The 21,767-nt window shown below is 43.1% G+C and overlaps 1 protein-coding gene across 2 annotated transcripts in view; it reads left to right on the forward strand.

The window, feature by feature from the left end:
- Positions 1–21,767, forward strand: part of GNPAT (glyceronephosphate O-acyltransferase) — a 920,813-nt gene that overhangs the window by 259,824 nt on the left and 639,222 nt on the right. For both annotated transcript variants that reach the window (XM_086927130.1, XM_086927131.1), the window contains exon 2: positions 18,096–18,284. In XM_086927130.1, the coding sequence (XP_086783256.1) occupies positions 18,096–18,284 (189 nt within the window). The remainder of the gene's footprint in view (positions 1–18,095; positions 18,285–21,767) is intronic.

The raw sequence follows: 21,767 nt of genomic DNA on the forward strand, positions 1-21,767 counted from the left end.
GATGTTCCATTAATCAATTATGACTGATGAGATTTAGAAAAGTTCTTGGGAGAATGTAAAGCTGTCTCTTTGTAGAGCCCTGCAGACCTAGATTGATTGCAATCTTATTGAAGTAAGGAGGGATCCCTTACATTAAAACAGGCTGCCCATTGTTATTCATATTTATATTGCATATCTATTTCCTATTTCCTATTGGATTTCTGTTGCTGCTGCTGACCCGTGGAGCACCCTTACCTGCCGCTGTCTTGCCCTCCCGCCTCCCGCCGAGCGCTACCCGACTCCATTGTCATCCGGGAGTAGGAGGTGGCTGCGAGGAGCGCGGTCGAGGGAACTGCATTCCCCAGAAGGCTGAGCGGCGCACGACGCGGTAACAGCGTCATCAGCGCGCCTGGAGGCGCTCAAATAGCGCATCACCCCGGTCGAGGGGGAGGACTCTTTCCTATTGGATTTCTGTTGCTGCTGCTGACCCGTGGAGCACCCTTACCTGCCGCTGTCTTGCCCTCCCGCCTCCCGCCGAGCGCTACCCGACTCCATTGTCATCCGGGAGTAGGAGGTGGCTGCGAGGAGCGCGGTCGAGGGAACTGCATTCCCCAGAAGGCTGAGCGGCGCACGACGCGGTAACAGCGTCATCAGCGCGCCTGGAGGCGCTCAAATAGCGCATCACCCCGGTCGAGGGGGAGGACTCTTTCCTATTGGATTTCTGTTGCTGCTGCTGACCCGTGGAGCACCCTTACCTGCCGCTGTCTTGCCCTCCCGCCTCCCGCCGAGCGCTACCCGACTCCATTGTCATCCGGGAGTAGGAGGTGGCTGCGAGGAGCGCGGTCGAGGGAACTGCATTCCCCAGAAGGCTGAGCGGCGCACGACGCGGTAACAGCGTCATCAGCGCGCCTGGAGGCGCTCAAATAGCGCATCACCCCGGTCGAGGGGGAGGACTCTTTCCTATTGGATTTCTGTTGCTGCTGCTGACCCGTGGAGCACCCTTACCTGCCGCTGTCTTGCCCTCCCGCCTCCCGCCGAGCGCTACCCGACTCCATTGTCATCCGGGAGTAGGAGGTGGCTGCGAGGAGCGCGGTCGAGGGAACTGCATTCCCCAGAAGGCTGAGCGGCGCACGACGCGGTAACAGCGTCATCAGCGCGCCTGGAGGCGCTCAAATAGCGCATCACCCCGGTCGAGGGGGAGGACTCTTTCCTATTGGATTTCTGTTGCTGCTGCTGACCCGTGGAGCACCCTTACCTGCCGCTGTCTTGCCCTCCCGCCTCCCGCCGAGCGCTACCCGACTCCATTGTCATCCGGGAGTAGGAGGTGGCTGCGAGGAGCGCGGTCGAGGGAACTGCATTCCCCAGAAGGCTGAGCGGCGCACGACGCGGTAACAGCGTCATCAGCGCGCCTGGAGGCGCTCAAATAGCGCATCACCCCGGTCGAGGGGGAGGACTCTTTCCTATTGGATTTCTGTTGCTGCTGCTGACCCGTGGAGCACCCTTACCTGCCGCTGTCTTGCCCTCCCGCCTCCCGCCGAGCGCTACCCGACTCCATTGTCATCCGGGAGTAGGAGGTGGCTGCGAGGAGCGCGGTCGAGGGAACTGCATTCCCCAGAAGGCTGAGCGGCGCACGACGCGGTAACAGCGTCATCAGCGCGCCTGGAGGCGCTCAAATAGCGCATCACCCCGGTCGAGGGGGAGGACTCTTTCCTATTGGATTTCTGTTGCTGCTGCTGACCCGTGGAGCACCCTTACCTGCCGCTGTCTTGCCCTCCCGCCTCCCGCCGAGCGCTACCCGACTCCATTGTCATCCGGGAGTAGGAGGTGGCTGCGAGGAGCGCGGTCGAGGGAACTGCATTCCCCAGAAGGCTGAGCGGCGCACGACGCGGTAACAGCGTCATCAGCGCGCCTGGAGGCGCTCAAATAGCGCATCACCCCGGTCGAGGGGGAGGACTCTTTCCTATTGGATTTCTGTTGCTGCTGCTGACCCGTGGAGCACCCTTACCTGCCGCTGTCTTGCCCTCCCGCCTCCCGCCGAGCGCTACCCGACTCCATTGTCATCCGGGAGTAGGAGGTGGCTGCGAGGAGCGCGGTCGAGGGAACTGCATTCCCCAGAAGGCTGAGCGGCGCACGACGCGGTAACAGCGTCATCAGCGCGCCTGGAGGCGCTCAAATAGCGCATCACCCCGGTCGAGGGGGAGGACTCTTTCCTATTGGATTTCTGTTGCTGCTGCTGACCCGTGGAGCACCCTTACCTGCCGCTGTCTTGCCCTCCCGCCTCCCGCCGAGCGCTACCCGACTCCATTGTCATCCGGGAGTAGGAGGTGGCTGCGAGGAGCGCGGTCGAGGGAACTGCATTCCCCAGAAGGCTGAGCGGCGCACGACGCGGTAACAGCGTCATCAGCGCGCCTGGAGGCGCTCAAATAGCGCATCACCCCGGTCGAGGGGGAGGACTCTTTCCTATTGGATTTCTGTTGCTGCTGCTGACCCGTGGAGCACCCTTACCTGCCGCTGTCTTGCCCTCCCGCCTCCCGCCGAGCGCTACCCGACTCCATTGTCATCCGGGAGTAGGAGGTGGCTGCGAGGAGCGCGGTCGAGGGAACTGCATTCCCCAGAAGGCTGAGCGGCGCACGACGCGGTAACAGCGTCATCAGCGCGCCTGGAGGCGCTCAAATAGCGCATCACCCCCGTCTCGCGGGACGCGAGCGGGACGCCCGGGGCTAAGCCCGGGCAAAGGGCGGGCCCTCTGTGGCCCTCAGTGGCCGAGGTAGGCCGGGCTGGGCCCTGTTATTTTAGTTTTATTCGTTCTTCGCTGCTCTGATATTGCAGCAAACTTACATATATCAATATACGGACGACCTTAGGACTATATTCCTGCTATCTGTTTATTGTGATCTCCTCGGCTATCCTCCGTAACCGACTATTTATATTTTTATAATTTAACGGAAGGACTATATCTTAAAGATTAATCATGTCTACCAAGAAACTACGCTCTGGGAAAGTACTAAAGGATAAAGAAGAGGTGATATCTGAACCTATACGCCTGAGAAAAAAATCAGAAAATAGTGCGTTAATAAAAGGTCAGATGCAACTGGACCATATTTGGGAAAAATCAGGAAATAAACTTGCAAAAGACCCAATAATTTCTAAGTCTGGTTTATTGCCTCACTCCCAATCACAAATTAAGTTAGAAATAGACTCAAACATTGGTGTACCGATTGAACTAAAACAATCTATTTCCCCTCAAAAGATGGATAGTATTTTCTTGGCACATGATCATAATCTTTTTACTGAGAGAGAAAAGGAAGGTGAAGACTTTGCTGCTACATCCATTTCTACTAGTATTGATCTTGAACTTTGTGGTCGATATATGGATAAGAAATCCTCTGCCCAGGTTGCGGACAGTAATATTCCAATTAGAGCAACACCATCTGGAATGCTTCTATATAGTAGCACACCAACAAACAAATCTCGAGATGACTATTTAATAAACAGTGATTTGAAATCTCCTCACCTTAATATATCAGGGATTTGTTCTTTTGTTCAATCTAGCTACCCAAAAAATGAGAAACCGATATCAGAATCGTTGATTGCGCTTGAACAAATATTGTCATCTATTCTGTTGCTCCTTGGTAAATTTGCTGTGAGTTCCGATTGTATTCTATCATCCGTGTCTGAGATTTTGAAGGAAATGTTGGCGAAGAAGGGTGCTAATGTCCAAGCACCGACCTCTGAACCTGTAGTAGAAAAGATTAAATTACCCTCTACAGAATCCGCAATTCAGAGCCTGTCAATTTGTACTAATCTCTTGCAGGGCAATATTCCTTCGAAACTAATTGTCAATGTAGACACCCATCCACTCCCGAAGAGCTCTGTCCTATCTGGAGAGAATAAATCTATAGAATGCACTGATAAAGATGATAGTCTAATAGAGATGGTGCAAACGACGGGAAATGATCTTTTTCCAATATTTGTCAATGGAAAAAAGGGCCAAGATGGAGTGCAGGCTCAGACTAAAACTAAAACTAAAACTAGAAAAGAAAGAATAAAAGGAAAAAATAGGAAGTTACTACGTAAATATAAGAAAAAAAGACCAAGGCAAATTATTTTCCAAAGCATATGTGCTGATGCACGAGAGGAGCCAGGAAATGGGGAAAATCCTCTATTGAATGTAACAAAAAATAAAGTAGTGGCCGATGAATCTAATGATGTATTAGATGATAGTACGATTAAGAGCTGTACAAATGAGCAGTCTTCTGCTCATATGGTACTAGTTCCGGAACCTCTATCTGTGTTGACTGATGTTATAGACATTCCGCCACAAACAGTAAAAGTACTAAATCCAACTGCATTTACTTTTCGTCCCCGACTTAATACTATTAGTGGCCCAACTCCTCAACCAGTAAAATGTGAAATGAAAACAGTAGATACATTAATATTGGATTTTCTTCCGTTGTTTGACCAAGATGTAAAAATGAATAGATCTCGGCTCCTAAACTGCTTTAAAGAAACTGAAAATTTAAAACTGATTTTGTCGAATGATATTGATCTGGTTTTCCCAGTAAAATCAAGCATGGGACAACGAACAAGAGTAATATTCTATTCAAAAATAATTTCTAATCTTGTTTTACAACAAGCAGAATTTTTCCAATGTAGAGGAATTGATGTATTGCCATTCTATAATAGATCCACATCTATTGCCCCTAGAGATAGTATTAGTAATCCAGCATCTATATATAATGATGGTTATTTAGGTAATAAAGATCTGAAAATCTGGATCTCAAAAGGCAAAAGAATGGTATCTCAGGCCTTGCCATTGCCTGAACATGCAGATGTTCCTTTAATAGAAGACAATCAGAGGTGGAACTGGCTGCCGGGGGTTCTTTCTACTAACTGTGTGAACAACCCAAGACTTTTCCAACATCTTTAACAATAACTTAAAAATTGTCTCTTGGAATGCTGCTGGCATGTCTAATTCCTCTGAGAAATTTGACTTTCTATCTAAATTAAATGTCGATGTAATATGTTTGCAGGAGACGTGGTGTAAAAAGCTACCTTATATAGGGAATGAGTTTTATGTTCTAGAGGCCCCTGCAAAATCCTCAAAAAAAGGTCATGCGAAAGGAGGAATCGCTTGTTTGTTATCTACCTCTTTTCAATGGCATTACACGCATTATTGTGATTCTAGTAATCTTTTTCAATCTGTAACTATCACTAACCTGGGCAAAGTTGGAACGCGGTCCTCGTTTGTTATCTTAAATGCATATATTCCCCCTGAGGAATGTTTTAATTGTGTCATGAAGCGAATGTTTTCCTATGTAGCGAATCTAATGAATGTTGAATATCCCCCCTTTATACTAATGGTTGGAGATTTAAACAGTAAAATATCTAATTCTACTCTAGTTAAGTTTAGAAATAAACTGAAGGAAGAGGTATATAATATACCCCAAATGTCCTGGCCTCCTAATATAAAAACTAGTAAAAGAGGTAAGATCCTGTTGGAGGAACTAAGCCTTTTAGAAGGGCTTATTATTAATGGCAGAATGCCCTCTGATAGTCCTGCCCATTTTACACATGGTTCGTATAGGGGAGAGTCTATTTTGGACTATGCCATCACGGATTTTGAGTCATTCCACTTGATTGAGGATATGGAGGTCACTCATTCTATACTGAGTGATCACAAAATAATAAATCTGACTCTTCTATTAACCCCTTCTGAAACTAATGCTTGGTCCTTAAAGCATAGAGATCTCACTATTGATCGAAGATCAGGTAGATGTTTTTGGGGTTACTCCTCCATGAAGGAAGTACAAAGCCTTTTGGCTCAAACCCTACTAGAACTTGACCAGTGGGAGGGAACAGAATTCCTGCAATTTGAAATTTTTATTAAAAAAGTCATTGGATTCGCCAAGAAAAAGGGAGGTCCAAAAAAACCTCACTTCTCACCTAGTCCACTATTTTTTCTGAATAGGGAGATAAATGCACTAATCAGGAACCAGTATCTTAATAGAACGGCAGAAAATGAGTCCCTACTAGCATTATTAAAACGCAGAAGAGTTAGACTGAGATTGAAACTGAAAAAAGAAAAAGAGGACCTTCTTTGGATTAGCCTGAGGGAGGCAATAACCTTTAATCGAACCAGAGAATTCTGGTCTATAATAAGAAAAGGTTGTGGTACCATAATAACTCCCCGTCCTATATCCATAAGCGAAAAAGTATGGACAGTATTTATAACCGCATTATATGCCCAAAATGAAGTATTGGAGGATACTGGTATGATGGAATCAAATGATTTACAAAAATGCAATTTACCTACAGAAAAAATAATAGTGTTGGCGATAAAGAGTATGCGCTCTACTGGAGCCATGGGTCCAGACGAACTCCCTATGACAATCATTAAGCAGGATATTTCTAGTTGGAGTCGGATTCTTCTCCCTTTATTTCAGGCCTGCTTTTTAACTAGAACTGTCCCTGACTCCTGGAGGGGCAGCATATTAATTCCTATATTTAAAAAGGGGGATCGGGAGCTGCCATCTAATTACCGCTTAATAGCGTTATTAGATGCCATAGGAAAAATTTTCGCTAAATGCGTATTAATGTTAATTATGGAATGGGCAGAAACTAATAAGATTTTACCAATGGAGCAAACTGGTTTTCGTGAAGATCACGGAACGCTTGATAATTTGACGATGCTACAGGTGATCAGCGACAAGTATGTACATATCCGTGATGGTGGCTTATATGCCGCATTTATTGATTTCTCTGCGGCGTTCGACAGAGTGGACCGCCCAACGCTGTGGAGAAAACTGGCGACATTGGGTATGCCAGGATACTTACTTGCGTTGGTCCGTTCTTTGCACATGAATACATGGTGTAAGGTACTGCAAGGTGGTGAAGAGGGTATTACAACATCTATTCCCTCTCAGAACGGCCTCAAACAAGGGTGCATGTTAGCACCTATATTGTTCTCTTTGTATATAGCTGACCTCCCAATTTATATCTCATCTTGTGAGGGTGCTGCTCCGAACATTGGAGGATCAGCTATATCTATCCTAATGTATGCGGACGATATTCTTATTTTGGATTTGACCCCGAAGGGTCTATCTAATCGCCTGCTTGCATTGCATGAATTTGCTGTAATGCACCATATGAAAATTAATTCGTCAAAAAGTAAAATCATGTGCATTTTTGGTAAAAGAAAATGTAGATCAAGCAATTATAGGTGGACTATAGGGGGGCAAAGGCTAGACGTAGTTAAAACATATCCGTTCCTGGGTAAAATAATATCATCTAATCTTAGTGAGACACCTTATATCGAACATAACTCTCGTAAAGCTTTGACCCATGGAATGGGGTTATGTTCGTTATATAAAGCTACGGGGAAGAGACATTTTTCTCTTTTTTTGGAAGTCTTTAAAGCAAAAGTGCCAGCTACTCTCATGTATGGAATAGAATTAGTGGAAATGAAATATTGGGGATTCCTTCAAAAAATGGAAGGACGGGTGCTTCGGAAAATTATGTCCCTAAGCAATGCATGTTCCACATCTTCATGCAGACTAGAACTTGGACTTCGCAGCTGTTGGACACAGGCATTGGTGGCATTAGTAAGATGGGTAGCATGCTTGGCTAGAGGAAAACCCGGTACATTAAGAGAGCTTGTTAAAAAGGAATTACTGGGTAATCTTAATGATTTTTCCTCCTTACTAAAAAATTTTAGGAAAGCTGTGGCCCTGTTGGAGGTGGATGAGGATACCCTATTCTCACTTTCTCCTTCTGAGCTTAAAATTTCACTAAAAAAAGCCTCGTGGGAGCTATGTTATAGGTTGGATACCCTTGCCCAACCCAAATTATATAATAGGGAACCTTTGTTGGAGACATACTCCCCCAAGCTGACCCAACAATATTTGACTTGGAATGTTCCCCACGGAGTGCGTAGGTTATGGTATCTCCTACGACATGATCTACTCCCACTTAACTCACTCCTAGCAAAATGGCACGGAAGCTCCCCGATATGTAATTTCTGTAATGGCACTGTTCAAGATCGTAACCACGTCTTGTTTGTTTGCCCTGCCCTACGTTCTCTGCGACTTAAATGGATTAAGCCTATTTGTCTACAATTGGGAATCTTAAATGCTAAATCGTTTATACATGCACTTTACTGCCCTCCTAATGAATTGTTTTGTTGTAGGATTTTTAAATTTTTTAAAGGGTTCTTAAATATTTATTAGGTTGTTGTAATGATGCCGTGGCTCACTTTAAAACTGATAAATTCTTGTGCTTTGTCCTGTATTATTGATTATGTAAGTTCATATATTCATATTATTTGTCATTATTGTATTATGTAATGTCTATTTCATTCTTTTTTTATGTGGCCCTCATTGAGAGCCAAAACATAATAAATAAAACTTGAACTTGAAACTTGAACTTGCATATCTATATTGTGAGCCTGCAGCCTAGTCCTCTTTTACTGTTGAGTTTAGGGAGTGGTCTGTCTCCCTGTTTTCTGCATGAAGGGGGGGGGGGTTCTCCCTGTTTCAAATTTCCCCTAGGGCCATAAAACAAGTCGATAGATTAATTATTAGGGGTTTCACTCCAGTTTAGTGGAGCAATGAGTAAGGATTGTAATCCTTCCCCACCCAAGGGCTGGAAAAATTTCTTTAGGGAGGGGAGAGGACAGGATTGGAGGGGAGTGAGAGTGCTTCGTGCTGCATAGAAAGGCTCTATTTCAAGGACACATGGGCCATACACAGGTAGGCATTGCAATTTACGCTCGGAGGGAACCTTTATTTTATTGTCGTATATGTGCCATGTGAGCAGCTGCAATTCACCGTCCCTTTATCATATAGCCCACCTTATTTCTCACAGCCTCAGACTAAAACAATAGGTTTCTAGCCAATTCAATTGTGTTAGAAGACCGTTTCCAGACGGCTGAACCATGAGAAGTAACATTTGTGTTGACATGAAAGCAGCCCTTCTTTTCTTTCTATATTTTGAAGATACACACTGTCCTCTCTCACACTGGGTTCTCAATCACACTCCCTTGTCTCACTTTCACTTTCAGAATCTCACTGCTACCCACTCATTTACTCATTATTCACTTACATTGACACACTGCCATTTTCACACTCGCTGTCGCCACCACTTCTCTTATGGCTTCCCAAGGATATTGTAAGGTTTAAATAGATGCCTGATCCGCACTCCATTTAATGGTTTCTGCTTGGAGCCAGATAATTCTGTTTCCTTTAGTAATGTAAATGAGCTGGCCTCTGTCATACGTACCTGACGTTTTGTGTGGTTGATCGAGTGGTCTTTCCGGAATTCCTTCAATGTGTATTTGACCGAGCCTGATAAAAATATCGATCTATTAAGAACCACAATAAGAACCCACTTTGGCTGTCTTGGGACCTAAGTGTTTAGACTTAAAGTGAGAAATTCTAGCAATTAATAGCAGTTCACTATTGTTTCTTTCCCAGAAATGCCTCTCCTCATTTTCTGCTTCATGCTTTCAGTTGAGAATCCTAGCGTTAGAATGAATTAAACAATCATATATTAATAACATTGTCCTGTTATCCTCTCGATAATCTTCTAACTTAATCTCTTTATCATTGGCATGCAGGTAAACAAAATATTGTCTTTACCTGGAATCTCCTTTCCTTCACATGAGAATAGCGTCTGTTGTATGCACTCATTAATTTACAATCATGAAAAAGTTAAATCTGTGGTAAAAATCTCTGTTCAAGTTCAAAAGTACTTTATTCGGTTAAAAACAAAGAATAACCATGAAAGTAGCATGTAAAATACAGTTTACAATGGGTCGGATGACCATTATTTAAAATCACAGCAAAAAGACATATTAAAAGACATAAATACATCATAAGAATTAATTCATACGAAGGGTTTTACGACAGTTAAAGACCAATTTAAGAAATTCGGAGAGTGACGCTACCATAAAAACAGTTTCCATTTTTTGAAACTCTAAAAACGCTAGGCGACATCACTATTCATTTAAATCTTTAAGAATTGGGATGATAAGTTTTCTGCGATAATAAATATAAAATTTACAAAAAAATAAAATGTGAATGTCGGATTGCGGGGACACATCATCACATGGACAGGGACACAAGTCTTTCAGCCAACAATTCATCTCAGGGAAAGATAGTAACCTAAAAACAATGTTGAGTCTAAACCGGGTTAAAAGGAAACGTTCATGATTGGACATGTATAGGGATAAATATGGCTGTAGTTTCTCTCCAGTTATGATCGCCTGGTGGGCAAAGACAGTCTTTTTTTTCACCTCCTCAAGCCATCTTTTTTCCATGAGGTGATCGATACACAAGTTTTTTAGTCCACTTCTTGAAATGTGTACCATAGATAATGGGTCCTCAAAATATTGAACACAGCTCAGTTCTTCAAGAAAATTTCTAACATAACATATCCATTTAAAATTATTAATATTATCAAGTACTAGTACGTCCTTTAAGATAGCCCGGTTGACCACACAGTCATCGCTTGTCCAAACCCTGTGCCAAAGGAGAATCGGCTGGATCTTAATTATATCAGTAATGTACACCAAACCCAATTCAGCATGGCAAATAAAAGTCGCAGGGCTTTCTGGAATGGACAAGATGTGCCGTAAAAACTTATTTTCCACGGTTTGAATCGTACTGACATTAGAATAACTCCATAATCCAGAACCGTATATAGCTACCGCTATACAAGTGGCATTGTAGATGGTTAAAATTTCCCTTATGGGTTTTTTCCCCAACTTTTTTAGAAAACACTGTAGAGCCATAACAGTTTTAGAAAACAACAGGGTTCTAGCATTAATTACACTAGTCCATGAGCCACTTTCATGAAACAAGATGCCCAGATACGGGAAAGTAGAGGTCTTCTGTAGGGGATTGGAGTTTATAAAAATAGGCTTCAAATGCCTGCTTGTTCTAGTCCCACAGTACATAGAAAATGTCTTGGAGCAATTGATTTTCAGGTCCAAGCTAAGCATGAAACTATTAAAAGATGTGACCAAAGTTTGAAGTGCCATTGGGGTGCGTGCCATCAGGACTGCATCGCCCGCATACAGTAGTGCAGGGACAGGTCTCCTTCCCACCATAGGCATATCCCTGCCCTCCTGCACAAGGCGATGCTCCAGACCGTTTATGTACACTAAAAATAAAAAGGGCGCTAAAACGCACCCTTGGCGTACACCACGACCAATCCCAAAGTGTCTGCTACATTCACCCTCTTTCCCGTACCGGACCGTTGCAGTGGCCCCAGAATATAAATCTCTCAGGAAGCATATAATAGCATTATCTGCCCCCAGTTCAGCCATTATTTTCCACAGCTTATTATGGGACACACAATCAAAGGCCGACGATAAGTCGACAAAAGTGAGGTATAGGCGTTGTTTTTTAACCCTTATATACTTCTGTTGCAAAATAAATAAGTTTAACCCCTGCTCTATAGTCCCTAAGCCCCTTTGAAATCCGTATTGAAAATCGCTTATCACCTCATCTTCTTCTGCCCAGCATTGCAGCTTAACTAAAACCACTCTCCCAAGAATTTTTATGGAGGAATCTAATAGAGATATTGGCCTATAACATGTGCAATTTGGCCTATCTCCTTTCTTAAAAATCGGGACAATGATTGACGTAAACCAGGTAGGGATTAGGCCTTTTGCCAAAGCAACATTAAAAAGCTGGACCAACATTGGCCCCCATAAATCAGTATTAGCCTTATAGAGGTCAGCTGGTATGCCATCGGGTCCAGCCGCCTTACCCCCCTTAGTTGCCTTCAGACTCGCAAGGACTTCGGGAAGGGTTATGACCAAATCTTTTGGTAGATCCATATTTTCCAACATGGAGTCAGGGCCTGTATCGGGCACTAGTTCAGCAGTCATATAGAGGGAGGAGAAATGAGCCACCCACTCATCTTCTGTAATGGCAATTTCCATGCGTGCTTTATTGTCATAAAGGAGCGGAGTATTTATAACCCTCCAGAAAGCAGCCTGATCCTTTGATTGTGACGCCGAACAAAGTTCGTCCCATGCCTCCCTTTTTATCAGATCCTTCCTGTCTTTCAGTACTGTGTTGTAGTTCTTCCTTAATTCTCTGATTAGAGTTACATCCCGAGGTCTCTGATGAATCGCATGTTTAAGATTTGTTAAGGCTTTAGTACACTTCTTATCAAACCATTTCTTATTAGTCTTTCGGCAATGTTTACGTGTAACCCACAAAACCTCCTTAATTGTAGTAGCAATAATTTTAAAATGAGCTAAAATATCATTACTCTCTGCGTGTTCATCCAGGCAGATCAAAAAGCTATTCATACACTTATTCACCACTTTGGACAAAAAATCATCCGGAACCACTTTACTCCATTTAAGAGTATAACCATTTTGGGTACCTAACTTCACATCCTGCGACATATACTTAGAGCTTGGTATATTTTGGGATGAGACAAATAGGTTCTCCATTTCTACTACCTGTAGGAATTGATCACTTAATGCTAGGTCCATTAAGCTAGAGGTAGTCAATCTTCCAGCAGAGCTATTTGTACAGAGGCTAAAATCAATGATAGTCGAGGTCCCCCGACCCACAAAAGTTGGAGCAAATGACGTTGGGTGGTGGGCTATCTCATTCGTAAACCCAAAATCATAATTAAAAATCATCTCATTGACTAAATCTCCAAATAGGGTATGTTCAAAATGCGTTAAATTAATATCCTGTTCCAACATCAGGCCGCATATACCCTTTTGACCCTTTTTGCACAATGAGCAGTTAAAGTCACCCCCCCATAATATCATTACTTCACCCCTTTTTTTTTATCAATTTCAGATTGTATATCTTCAGTTAACATAACGAGTACTTCCTTAATCATGCTACTTGGAAGGTTATTATAGAAATTTAAAAAGACAATCCTAAGACCCTTTCTTGTATCTATCACTATTTTCTGGTAATAACTGGATCCAGGGGAGAAGGAAATCTTATCATGTACTAACAAGTTAGATATATACGTTATCAATCCTCCCTTAGGTCTTCCATATGAACCCCCCACCGCAGGAGTAAAATAGGTTTTGTAGCCATTTAAATGTATCGGTGCAATGGCCCAAGTTTCTTGTAGGGCTAAAATGGCTACACCAGTAATTACATCATCCCAGGATGGATTGAGGACTTTTTGTTTAATGCCTGCCACATTCCAAAAGACCACCTTACAAAATTCTTCTTTAGGCAACACCTCTACAGCAACCCCTGCTTGGCCACCCAGCATCCCTTGTGTTATCATCGGCTCCACTCGAGTTTCATGTGACACATCATGCCCTGATGAGTTAATCTCCCCCAGGCTTACAGGAATAGGTGACTTGGATACCTCTTCAGCCTCTGGGAGTCAATCCACCATTTCAAGACAATCAAAACGATTATAGCATGGAGTAAGTGGGGGAGGAAATTGCTGATGTCCAAACCATCCTGGATCATGCCTTTTCGGGAAGAAATGAGGAATCCTCTCCCTACGTTTCACCACAGGCCACCCATCTTCATTCACCCCTCCCCATTGTGTATTATGCGGATTCCTGTCATAATCCACACCATTTCCGCCCCTTGGATAACGGCTGTCCCTAGTCCAGCTCCCTCTGTTATCCGGATGTTCCCCATGAGAGTAGAAATAGGGTAATGCCCTGGTCACAATGGACAGGCCATGGTTTCTAGGGGCCCTCGTTGTGATGTACTCCACAGTGCGGGGATTTTCAAAAGTTATCACCACACAGTCACCCTGTGCCCTTTTTCTGTTATACCCAATCCATGGTACCCTTTCTACCATCAAAATGTTGCTGCTAATAGCTGGCGGGAGAGGGTAGTTATTGTTAAGCCAATGGATAACCTTGTTTACGAGTGCCCCATTGGTTTCAGTGGATTGTGCTCCCAGTTCCGGGACCCCAGTTAGAACCACAACATATGGTGATGCTCTTGGAGGTAAATTTATACTTCTACGCACATCAGTTTTAGCTGGTTGGCCTTTGTCAGGTAATTGGACAGGAGTTTGTGGAGCTGATACTTCCTTGGCAGGTGGGGCTGAGCTTTTAAGTACTGATTGAGTTTTTAATATCTGTTTACTAGGGAGTTTACCTTTTTCAGGATTAATTGAACTTGATGAGGTGCTATTTGGGACACCCTTTGCCAATATAGGGCCAGAATTATTAGATGTCGTTGCTATGGCTTTGACCTTGGGCGCGCTTGAATCGGCTATCTGTTTGGCCAGAGTCTCATACTGCTTATGTTTGTCTCTCTTCAATTCTTGAATTTGTTTCTCAATCTCCTGGAGAAATTCTGTCAGTGGGGTTAATAAAGTTTTCATTAAGGTCTCCAGCATATATAGCATTGTACTCTCTTTTCCCCTGCTAGTATTAACGCTTCCCTCTGGGGAACTATTTCTAGAGCTATTGGAGATTAAATCAGCCATTGAGTCATCCAATATGGTGTCATCTAGAATAGCTAGGGGCAGTATGTTGGGGGGCAGGCAGTCTTCTCCGTGTATATCAGTATCAGTAGCAATACGTGCATTACTTGTATCTTTGGATAGATCTTTACAACGAGGTTTAATAGGCATATTTTGGTTCGTTCTCTTTTTAGGAATTGCCCCTTCCTTTACCCCCTGTAACACGACATTTTTATCTTTAGGTGAGGCTGCTATATGTATCAAGACACAAGTAGATGCCTGGGGGGATGGTAAGGTATGAACTAGGGGAGTCTGAGTAGGATTAGGGGTTTGAGAAACAGCTGTACTAATCACGTCCATAGATAATATATTATTCTCTCGTCTGTTAGGGCTCCGTACATTAGCAAAATGGCCCATAGATGACCGTTTTGCAGAAGCCAAATCCTGCGATACCCTTCTTTCCATCAAAGAAATCCCCTTGTCTATCAGTGTATTTGTTCTTACAATAAAATCGTCTAGGGTGCCTGTTAATTTCTTCCCCCCGCTGCTGCCCTGCTTCTTGTCTCACGCATCTCCATGCTATTTATAAAGTATCTTTTGAGATGACCGTCTCAGTAGATGCAGCCGCCATTGTAGGACAGAAAACCCTGCTCAATGAATACAATGAAATAAGCAAGATCTATTCACGCTACCCACCCATTGGTGGCTTACAGATAGTCAAATGGCAGATATGTATACCTCGACGACTTTAGGTCAGGATTACTGGCCCAGTCCAGTCTCTTCTGGCCAATGAGGGCGGTAGAGGGCCCGTCCTTTGCCCGGGCTTAGCCCGGGTGCTCCCGCGCGCTCCCGGGACGCAGGCGCTGACGATTAATTTATGCGCCTCCTGGCGCGCGTTGGCCGTGACTGCGCCGCAAGGGAGCTTGGGAGTTGTAGTATCCCAGCTCCCCTCGGTCCTCCCCACACAGCGGCCGTGCAGCAGTGGAAATGCAGCGGCGGCGGAGAAGGACCGGGCGGTGGCAGCGCAACTGCTGGTGGTTTCCGCCTCCTCCCTGGTGCACACGGGTCAGCTCCTTTCACGGAAGGTCGGCACTCGGGACTTCACAGAGCGCTGGTAGGTTTCTCTGGAAAACATACAGCCACACTTGTAACATTGCCTATGTTCTTGAGTTATGTTATGATGGTTATAAGTGCATCCTGCCCAAAAGCGCCTTATCTTTCAAATCTATTTGAGCAAACCTGCACTATTTGCAAAAATATATTTTTCTCAGTATCTCCCACACTATTTCAGAATTACCTGAGCATATCCTTTTTTCACTCGTGTTCCCAACACACATTGCCTCGAGCTTTAAATAATAGAATCCAAATGATTCCTCGCTTTAACCAATAGCCGTGGGATTTAAGTACTGATCTTTCCGATACTGCACTGTCAGGTTCCGGGGCCTTTAAGAATAGTCTGTGCAATTTAATCTATGCAGGTGTCTTCCAGTCCTTAAATATTGTTTGTCACTGAGGCAGACGTACTAGCAAGTGAAAGCCCTTGTGTAGCTTACCCTTTCAGTTTTCAAATACATCTAACCTTTACTTGTGTGCCACAATCCCATCCTGTGCTATTCTTTTTTTAACGTGTACCTTCTGATTTAGAAATTATAACCTTTTGGCTGGTAGGCCCTTGGTATTTGTGGTTTTGTAAAGCAGGGCTTTAACCTAAAGACATTGTGGTGCTGCAGTGAAATTAGCTTCTAAGACATGATAGTAAAAGTGCACAGGCAACTCTGTTAATTGGAATAGTCTTGCTTCTTAGGCTTTCCTAATTTATACCAAATTCGATACTCCTGGTCGAATGGATAGAAGTAATACTTTTAATCTAGCTGCCACTGACACAGAGAAGGTCCTATGAACAAGACAACGAATGTCCTCGGATCCACACCCTCTGAATGGGACAACACCTGGTGGCCCACCGCCCTCGGTAACCCTCCCACCCCCAAGGACCATGCTCGGAACCTCAGCATCATATTCAACTCCTCCCTCACCATGAACCGTCAGATCAATGCTGTCTCTTCTTCGTGTTCCAACACCCTGCACATCCTCTGCAAGACCTTCAAACGGATCCCCTCCGAATCGGGGCTGACAATGGGTTTTCGCAGACCAGGGCGTCAGCATGTGGCCTGAGTTTGCAGTGGTTGGAGCCTTCAGGTGCCAATACTACTTCAGGGCCTGGGTATCTGCTGCTTCCTCTGTGTTGGCTGCCGCCTCCTGTACCCGCTCCTTGACAGCCAGGCAGTCCTGGCTGCAGCACAGCTTCTCGGTCACCAGCCCCGGAAGTGTTTCTCTGTATTGGTCCGGGTCAGTCACAGCCGATCTGTCTCTCTCTACCTCTGCTGGTGCACCTGGCAGGCCTTGTGTCTCCAGAGGTCCAGAGAGCTCAACGCCCATGCTGACTTCCATACCTCCCACCACCATCTGGTGCTGCTAATGCCGGATACCCAGGCCTTGAAGTAGCATTGGCACCTGAAGGCTCCAACCCCTGCAAACTCAGGCCACACGCTGACGCCCTGGTCTGCGAAACCCATTGTCAGCCCCCATGCGTCAGCCCTGACAGAGGTACAACATTTCAGCTAAACAAGGAGGGAGTAAAGGAAGAATGGCAGTGGGCCACAACTAAAGATATACCATAAGTTGGCACTAGGTGACCAGTCCTATCCAATAAAAGATAAGGAAAACAATCATTTGCAATACAATAGGTCTCGCATTTATGAGAGTTTGAGCTATTGGCATTGTAAATAACAATGCCTTTTATTTATGTGTTGTTTTTAAAACCGATAAATAAAAGGCATTGTAATTTAGAATGCCAATAGCTTAAGCTCTTGCAAATGCGAGAACCTTTACAAAGCCCCGAGTTTCCGAGCTTTAGGGTTTCCTATAAGTTTACATGGCCATTCTGGAAAGCAAGGAAGGTAATGTTAAAGGTCCTCACAATAACGCTTGGAGCAATTTTTTCATGTGGGGAAAGTGAAGGACACAAGCTTAAATTTTATCCGGTGGACAGGAGGAAGTTCTCGACTGTAGAGAAAAAACAAAACAAACGTTAAATGTTCAAATGCACATTTTAGCTATTCTGTCAGTGTCAAATTGGTATTCAGTCACTAAGAATACAGCAGGATGATTATCCAATGGAAATCTAAGTCTACACTAGATCTTTCTGATTATTCCTTATATGATTGTTTCCAGACTGGTAGGTGAAGCGGGTCACCAAATCTGTTCAACACAGTTCAGCAGGTCCGGAACACACTATTTAGGAGATTTACCTGTCCTTTTTAAATTTCTTGTTAATATTACAAATAGCTAACGCAGTAACAAATGCACATTCATCAGCTCACTTTCCTTTTTTACCACATGGTGCAAATTATATATTTGAAGAGTACCAACGTTGCATGAGGAGAAAGTGTATTGGACAAGTGAAAATCACAGAAGCTTGATATTTATTCTGGGCAGTGGTATCTAGTTGCTCCCTCGATGTGTTCCTTGACCGCCCTTTTTAATGTGATGTGGATCAGTGTGTCTTGACCTGTTTATTCTATTAATAGGAAGTGCTGTTAGAGTAAAGCACATTGAGCAATTCATTCTGGCAATACTGACAGTATGTGTTTTTCTTCTCACAGTTTCCCATTACATTTTCTTTTCAGAAAGGTATCATGTCGAAGAAAAAGGATGACTTTGAAGATATCTTAGAGGAAAGGAGGGAGTCTAGTGACTTTAGGTATGCGATGAAGTGCTACACGCCAGTCCTTTACAAGGGACTTTCACCTTGTAAGCCAAGTGCCATCAAGACTCTTGTCCTTCATTCTGAACAGGTGCAATATGCCATCAAACAGGTAAGCATGGGGGGAGCTTTGTTATTATTTTGTGTAGAAGTTCTTCACCTTAGTGGATAGATGTCTTTCACAGAAGTGTGAGAAGAGTTCCAACACGATCATGATTCTTTTGTTGAACTACAAAAGAATGTTGGGTGTAGCTAAGAAACATGCATCGTGAGATACCAAGTTTCGGTTCAATACAGCACTATTCATGGAGTATTTTTGGGACAACCACTAACTATGTAATTGAATTCAGTGTAGAATCTCTGTATGTATTTTTCACTTGTATGGATTCTCTGAAAACCTAGCAACATGTGTTACTGCAGAACCCATGTCTTACTGGAATGTTACCTTTTTGTATGGACTTAATTATAATTTGCTTTTATAATTGTGTCAATTGTATTTACCACATAAATATGAAGGGCTGTGTAGAATCTACTGTAGAGAACGAGACATTTGACTTGTTGAGCATTGTTAGCATTATTTGGCATAGAACTTAAAGATGACCAGTGCCCTTCTCTGCTGATGACAAAGGTCGGCTGTAAAGGATTCTTACCGAAAATATGCAGGAAATGATTCAGCAGTTCTGGAGTTGAAAATATTGCTTCTTTGCTTGAGTTTTAAATATCCAAATCATTGCTGGATTACTAAGTCCTGGCTCTACCCCCAGTCACTTGTGTCACGTAATTTCACCTCTTTGATTTCTGCTGAAGCGTGGATGTCAGGATTTCTGGCACAGCTCACCTCTCTTGAATATCACAATATACCAACTGCGCGGATAGGATTATCTTTCCACTCTTACATTAGAAAAAAAAAAAATTCTTATAATATCCCACACCCACCAAGATTTCCCTTGGTGGCATGCTTCATCATCAGGGTTTTCCTGTCCTGCTGCGTAACGGGGTGGGCTGCGACTGAACGGAGACGTGGGAGTACTTTTTAGTCAAATACTAAGAAAAGATGGTAGGTATAAGATTTAGAGGGTCTTATCAAGAGGTAAAAACGCCTGGCTAAGTGTTGTAACTAGATTTATCTCCTTTAGGTTGCTCAGCCAGGATGAGTGAGATGTCTGCATAGAATGTTGGTGTGCGTGATGTCAGAGTGAATAGAATGTGTGTGTGCCTGGTGTGTGTGGAGAATGTCAGTTGGTGAGTGAGGGCTGAGCAACATCCATCAAGCTCCTGGTGGGACCTCTCACCGGAGCATAGGACTTTTTCTTGCTTTATTTTGCTGGTCAATATAATGTTTGTCTTGTATTTCGGTGTGTGTGTGTTGTGGGGTGAAGAGTTCCCTGTGGTGATTTTTCTGGTGTGTGATGAGTGCCCATGTTCTGTAATTTAAAATATTGTAGCTGGTTAGTGATAAATGACGTCATTCTGGTGTCTTTGGAGTGGTGTAGAGTTAAGTATTAATGGGGTAGTATTGGCCTTGTAACTGTAAGTACGCGAGTTGTAAGACGCGTTAATGTAATTTGTAGGTTAAATTTTGTTTTAAAGTGCAATTAGTAAGACGCATTACATTGTTTATTAAAGCGCAATTAGTAAGATGCATTACATTGATTATTAAAGCGCAGTTAGTAAGACGCATTGGTATTATTATTAAAGCGCAAGTAGTAACACGCGTTTCATTATTAAATGGCGCAAGTAGTGAGACACGTTAGATTCATTATTAAATGGCGCAGGTAGTAAGTCGCGTTAGATTAATTATTAAATGGCGCAGGTAGTAAGTTGTGTTAGATTCATTATTAAATGGCGCAGGTAGTAAGTCGCGTCAGATTAATTATTAAATGGCGTAGGTAGTAAGGCGCGTTAGATTAGTTATTAATTGCGCAGGTAGTTAGGCGTGTTAGATTAATTATTAAATGGCTTGTTTAGCAAGCAAAGTTTTATGATTTGTTAGTTTAGCTTTTTAGAAAGCTCTGGTGTTAAGATGCGTTAGTATATTATTATAGTATATATTCATTAATGTCAAAAGTTTTTTTTTTTCTATATTTCTTTTTCTCTCAAAATTCCCCAAGGGATGGGGATGTGTTCTAGGGTTTATCCTTTTACATTGCTTCTTTGCTTTACCTATTCTTCTTTTCTTTTATATTATGTACTGTCTGCTTTATTGCATGTGTATCTTTCAAAATTTTAATTGCTTTATGTTGCAAGCATTTCTGTTTATTTCTGTGAAGAAAAGGAGATATGTTGTAACTAGATTTATCTCCTTTAGGTTGCTCAGCCAGGATGAGTGAGATGTCTGCGTGGAATGTTGGTGTGCGTGATGTCAGAGTGAATAGAATGTGTGTGTGCCTGGTGTGTGTGGAGAATGTCAGTTGGTGAGTGAGGGCTGAACAACATCCATCAAGCTCCTGGTGGGACCTAATACTTATCTTATTGAAACCAACTAATAAACACCTTACTTGGATTAATTACCTGGCTACCATCTACTCTATATCATCATTTACCACAACACTAAGTAAGAACAAAAAAGTTTTATTCAGACCTCGTGTTAGTATGGTTAAAAAGGGGACATTTTAGAGGCATACAATTGTGTCTCAAGGTAAACATATTTCAAGCCTTCGCCCCAAGGCTGTTCATCAGGACCACAACAATTATCCCTTTTACCACTCTGTATTCACAAGTGATTATAAAAGGGTTTCATTTGAGCTAACCACATGGAGATCCCGAAGTGCATGGACGTTTTATCATTACCCATTCTGGAAGAAGATTGAACTCTCCCACAAATGAAAATTCAGTTTTATTTTTGGACGAGTATAGATTACTTTTGGAAAGTGAACAAAACTTCAGTACTTTAATTTGAAGAGTTTATTGTAGACATAAAGATGATATGCGCGACCCCTGGCAGGTACACCTCCAACTGCCCACAACTCTAGAATTCTAGGTCAAGACTACTTAAGAGGGCTTAGCAAGCACCAATGCCAAGGCACACAAAGCAGCCTCACACTGTACTAATAAACAACACATCCCCTTGCCCAGATTTAGGTACACACCGTCATCCAATCATGTATGCTTCCATACGAGTGTCGATTTAATAATGATGAATACATGCAATTATATAAGTACACACGTAGTCATCCAATTGTTTAGGCTTCCCTTTTATACACATTAACATGTCCACCTTCTCATCTTCTTTCTCTAGCGTATTCAATGAAACATCATTTCTCCACCACAACTCAGGTTGTATTCAATTCAATAAATCTTATTCGTTTTTCAAAAAACTCACAAGCGCTACAGTACAGTTCCACAAGCAATATAAACATATAATAAAATAAAGGTAAAAATATAAAATGCATGCACAATATCCGCAAAATAAAACCATAAACTGAATTTCTTCCCCTGGAATGCAAATCACATAATAATAATATAACCATCCAATTAAAACTGGTAATTCAGACATCGGGGATTGCATCAAAACCTAGAATTGTAGTCCCTTGGAAAAGGACCCTCGTTGGTAAAGAGCACATACAGAAGAAAAACCCCTCCAGATAAAAATGTG

Source organism: Lissotriton vulgaris, chromosome 6, assembly GCF_964263255.1.
Source record: "Lissotriton vulgaris chromosome 6, aLisVul1.2, whole genome shotgun sequence".
NCBI lineage: Eukaryota > Metazoa > Chordata > Amphibia > Caudata > Salamandridae > Lissotriton > Lissotriton vulgaris.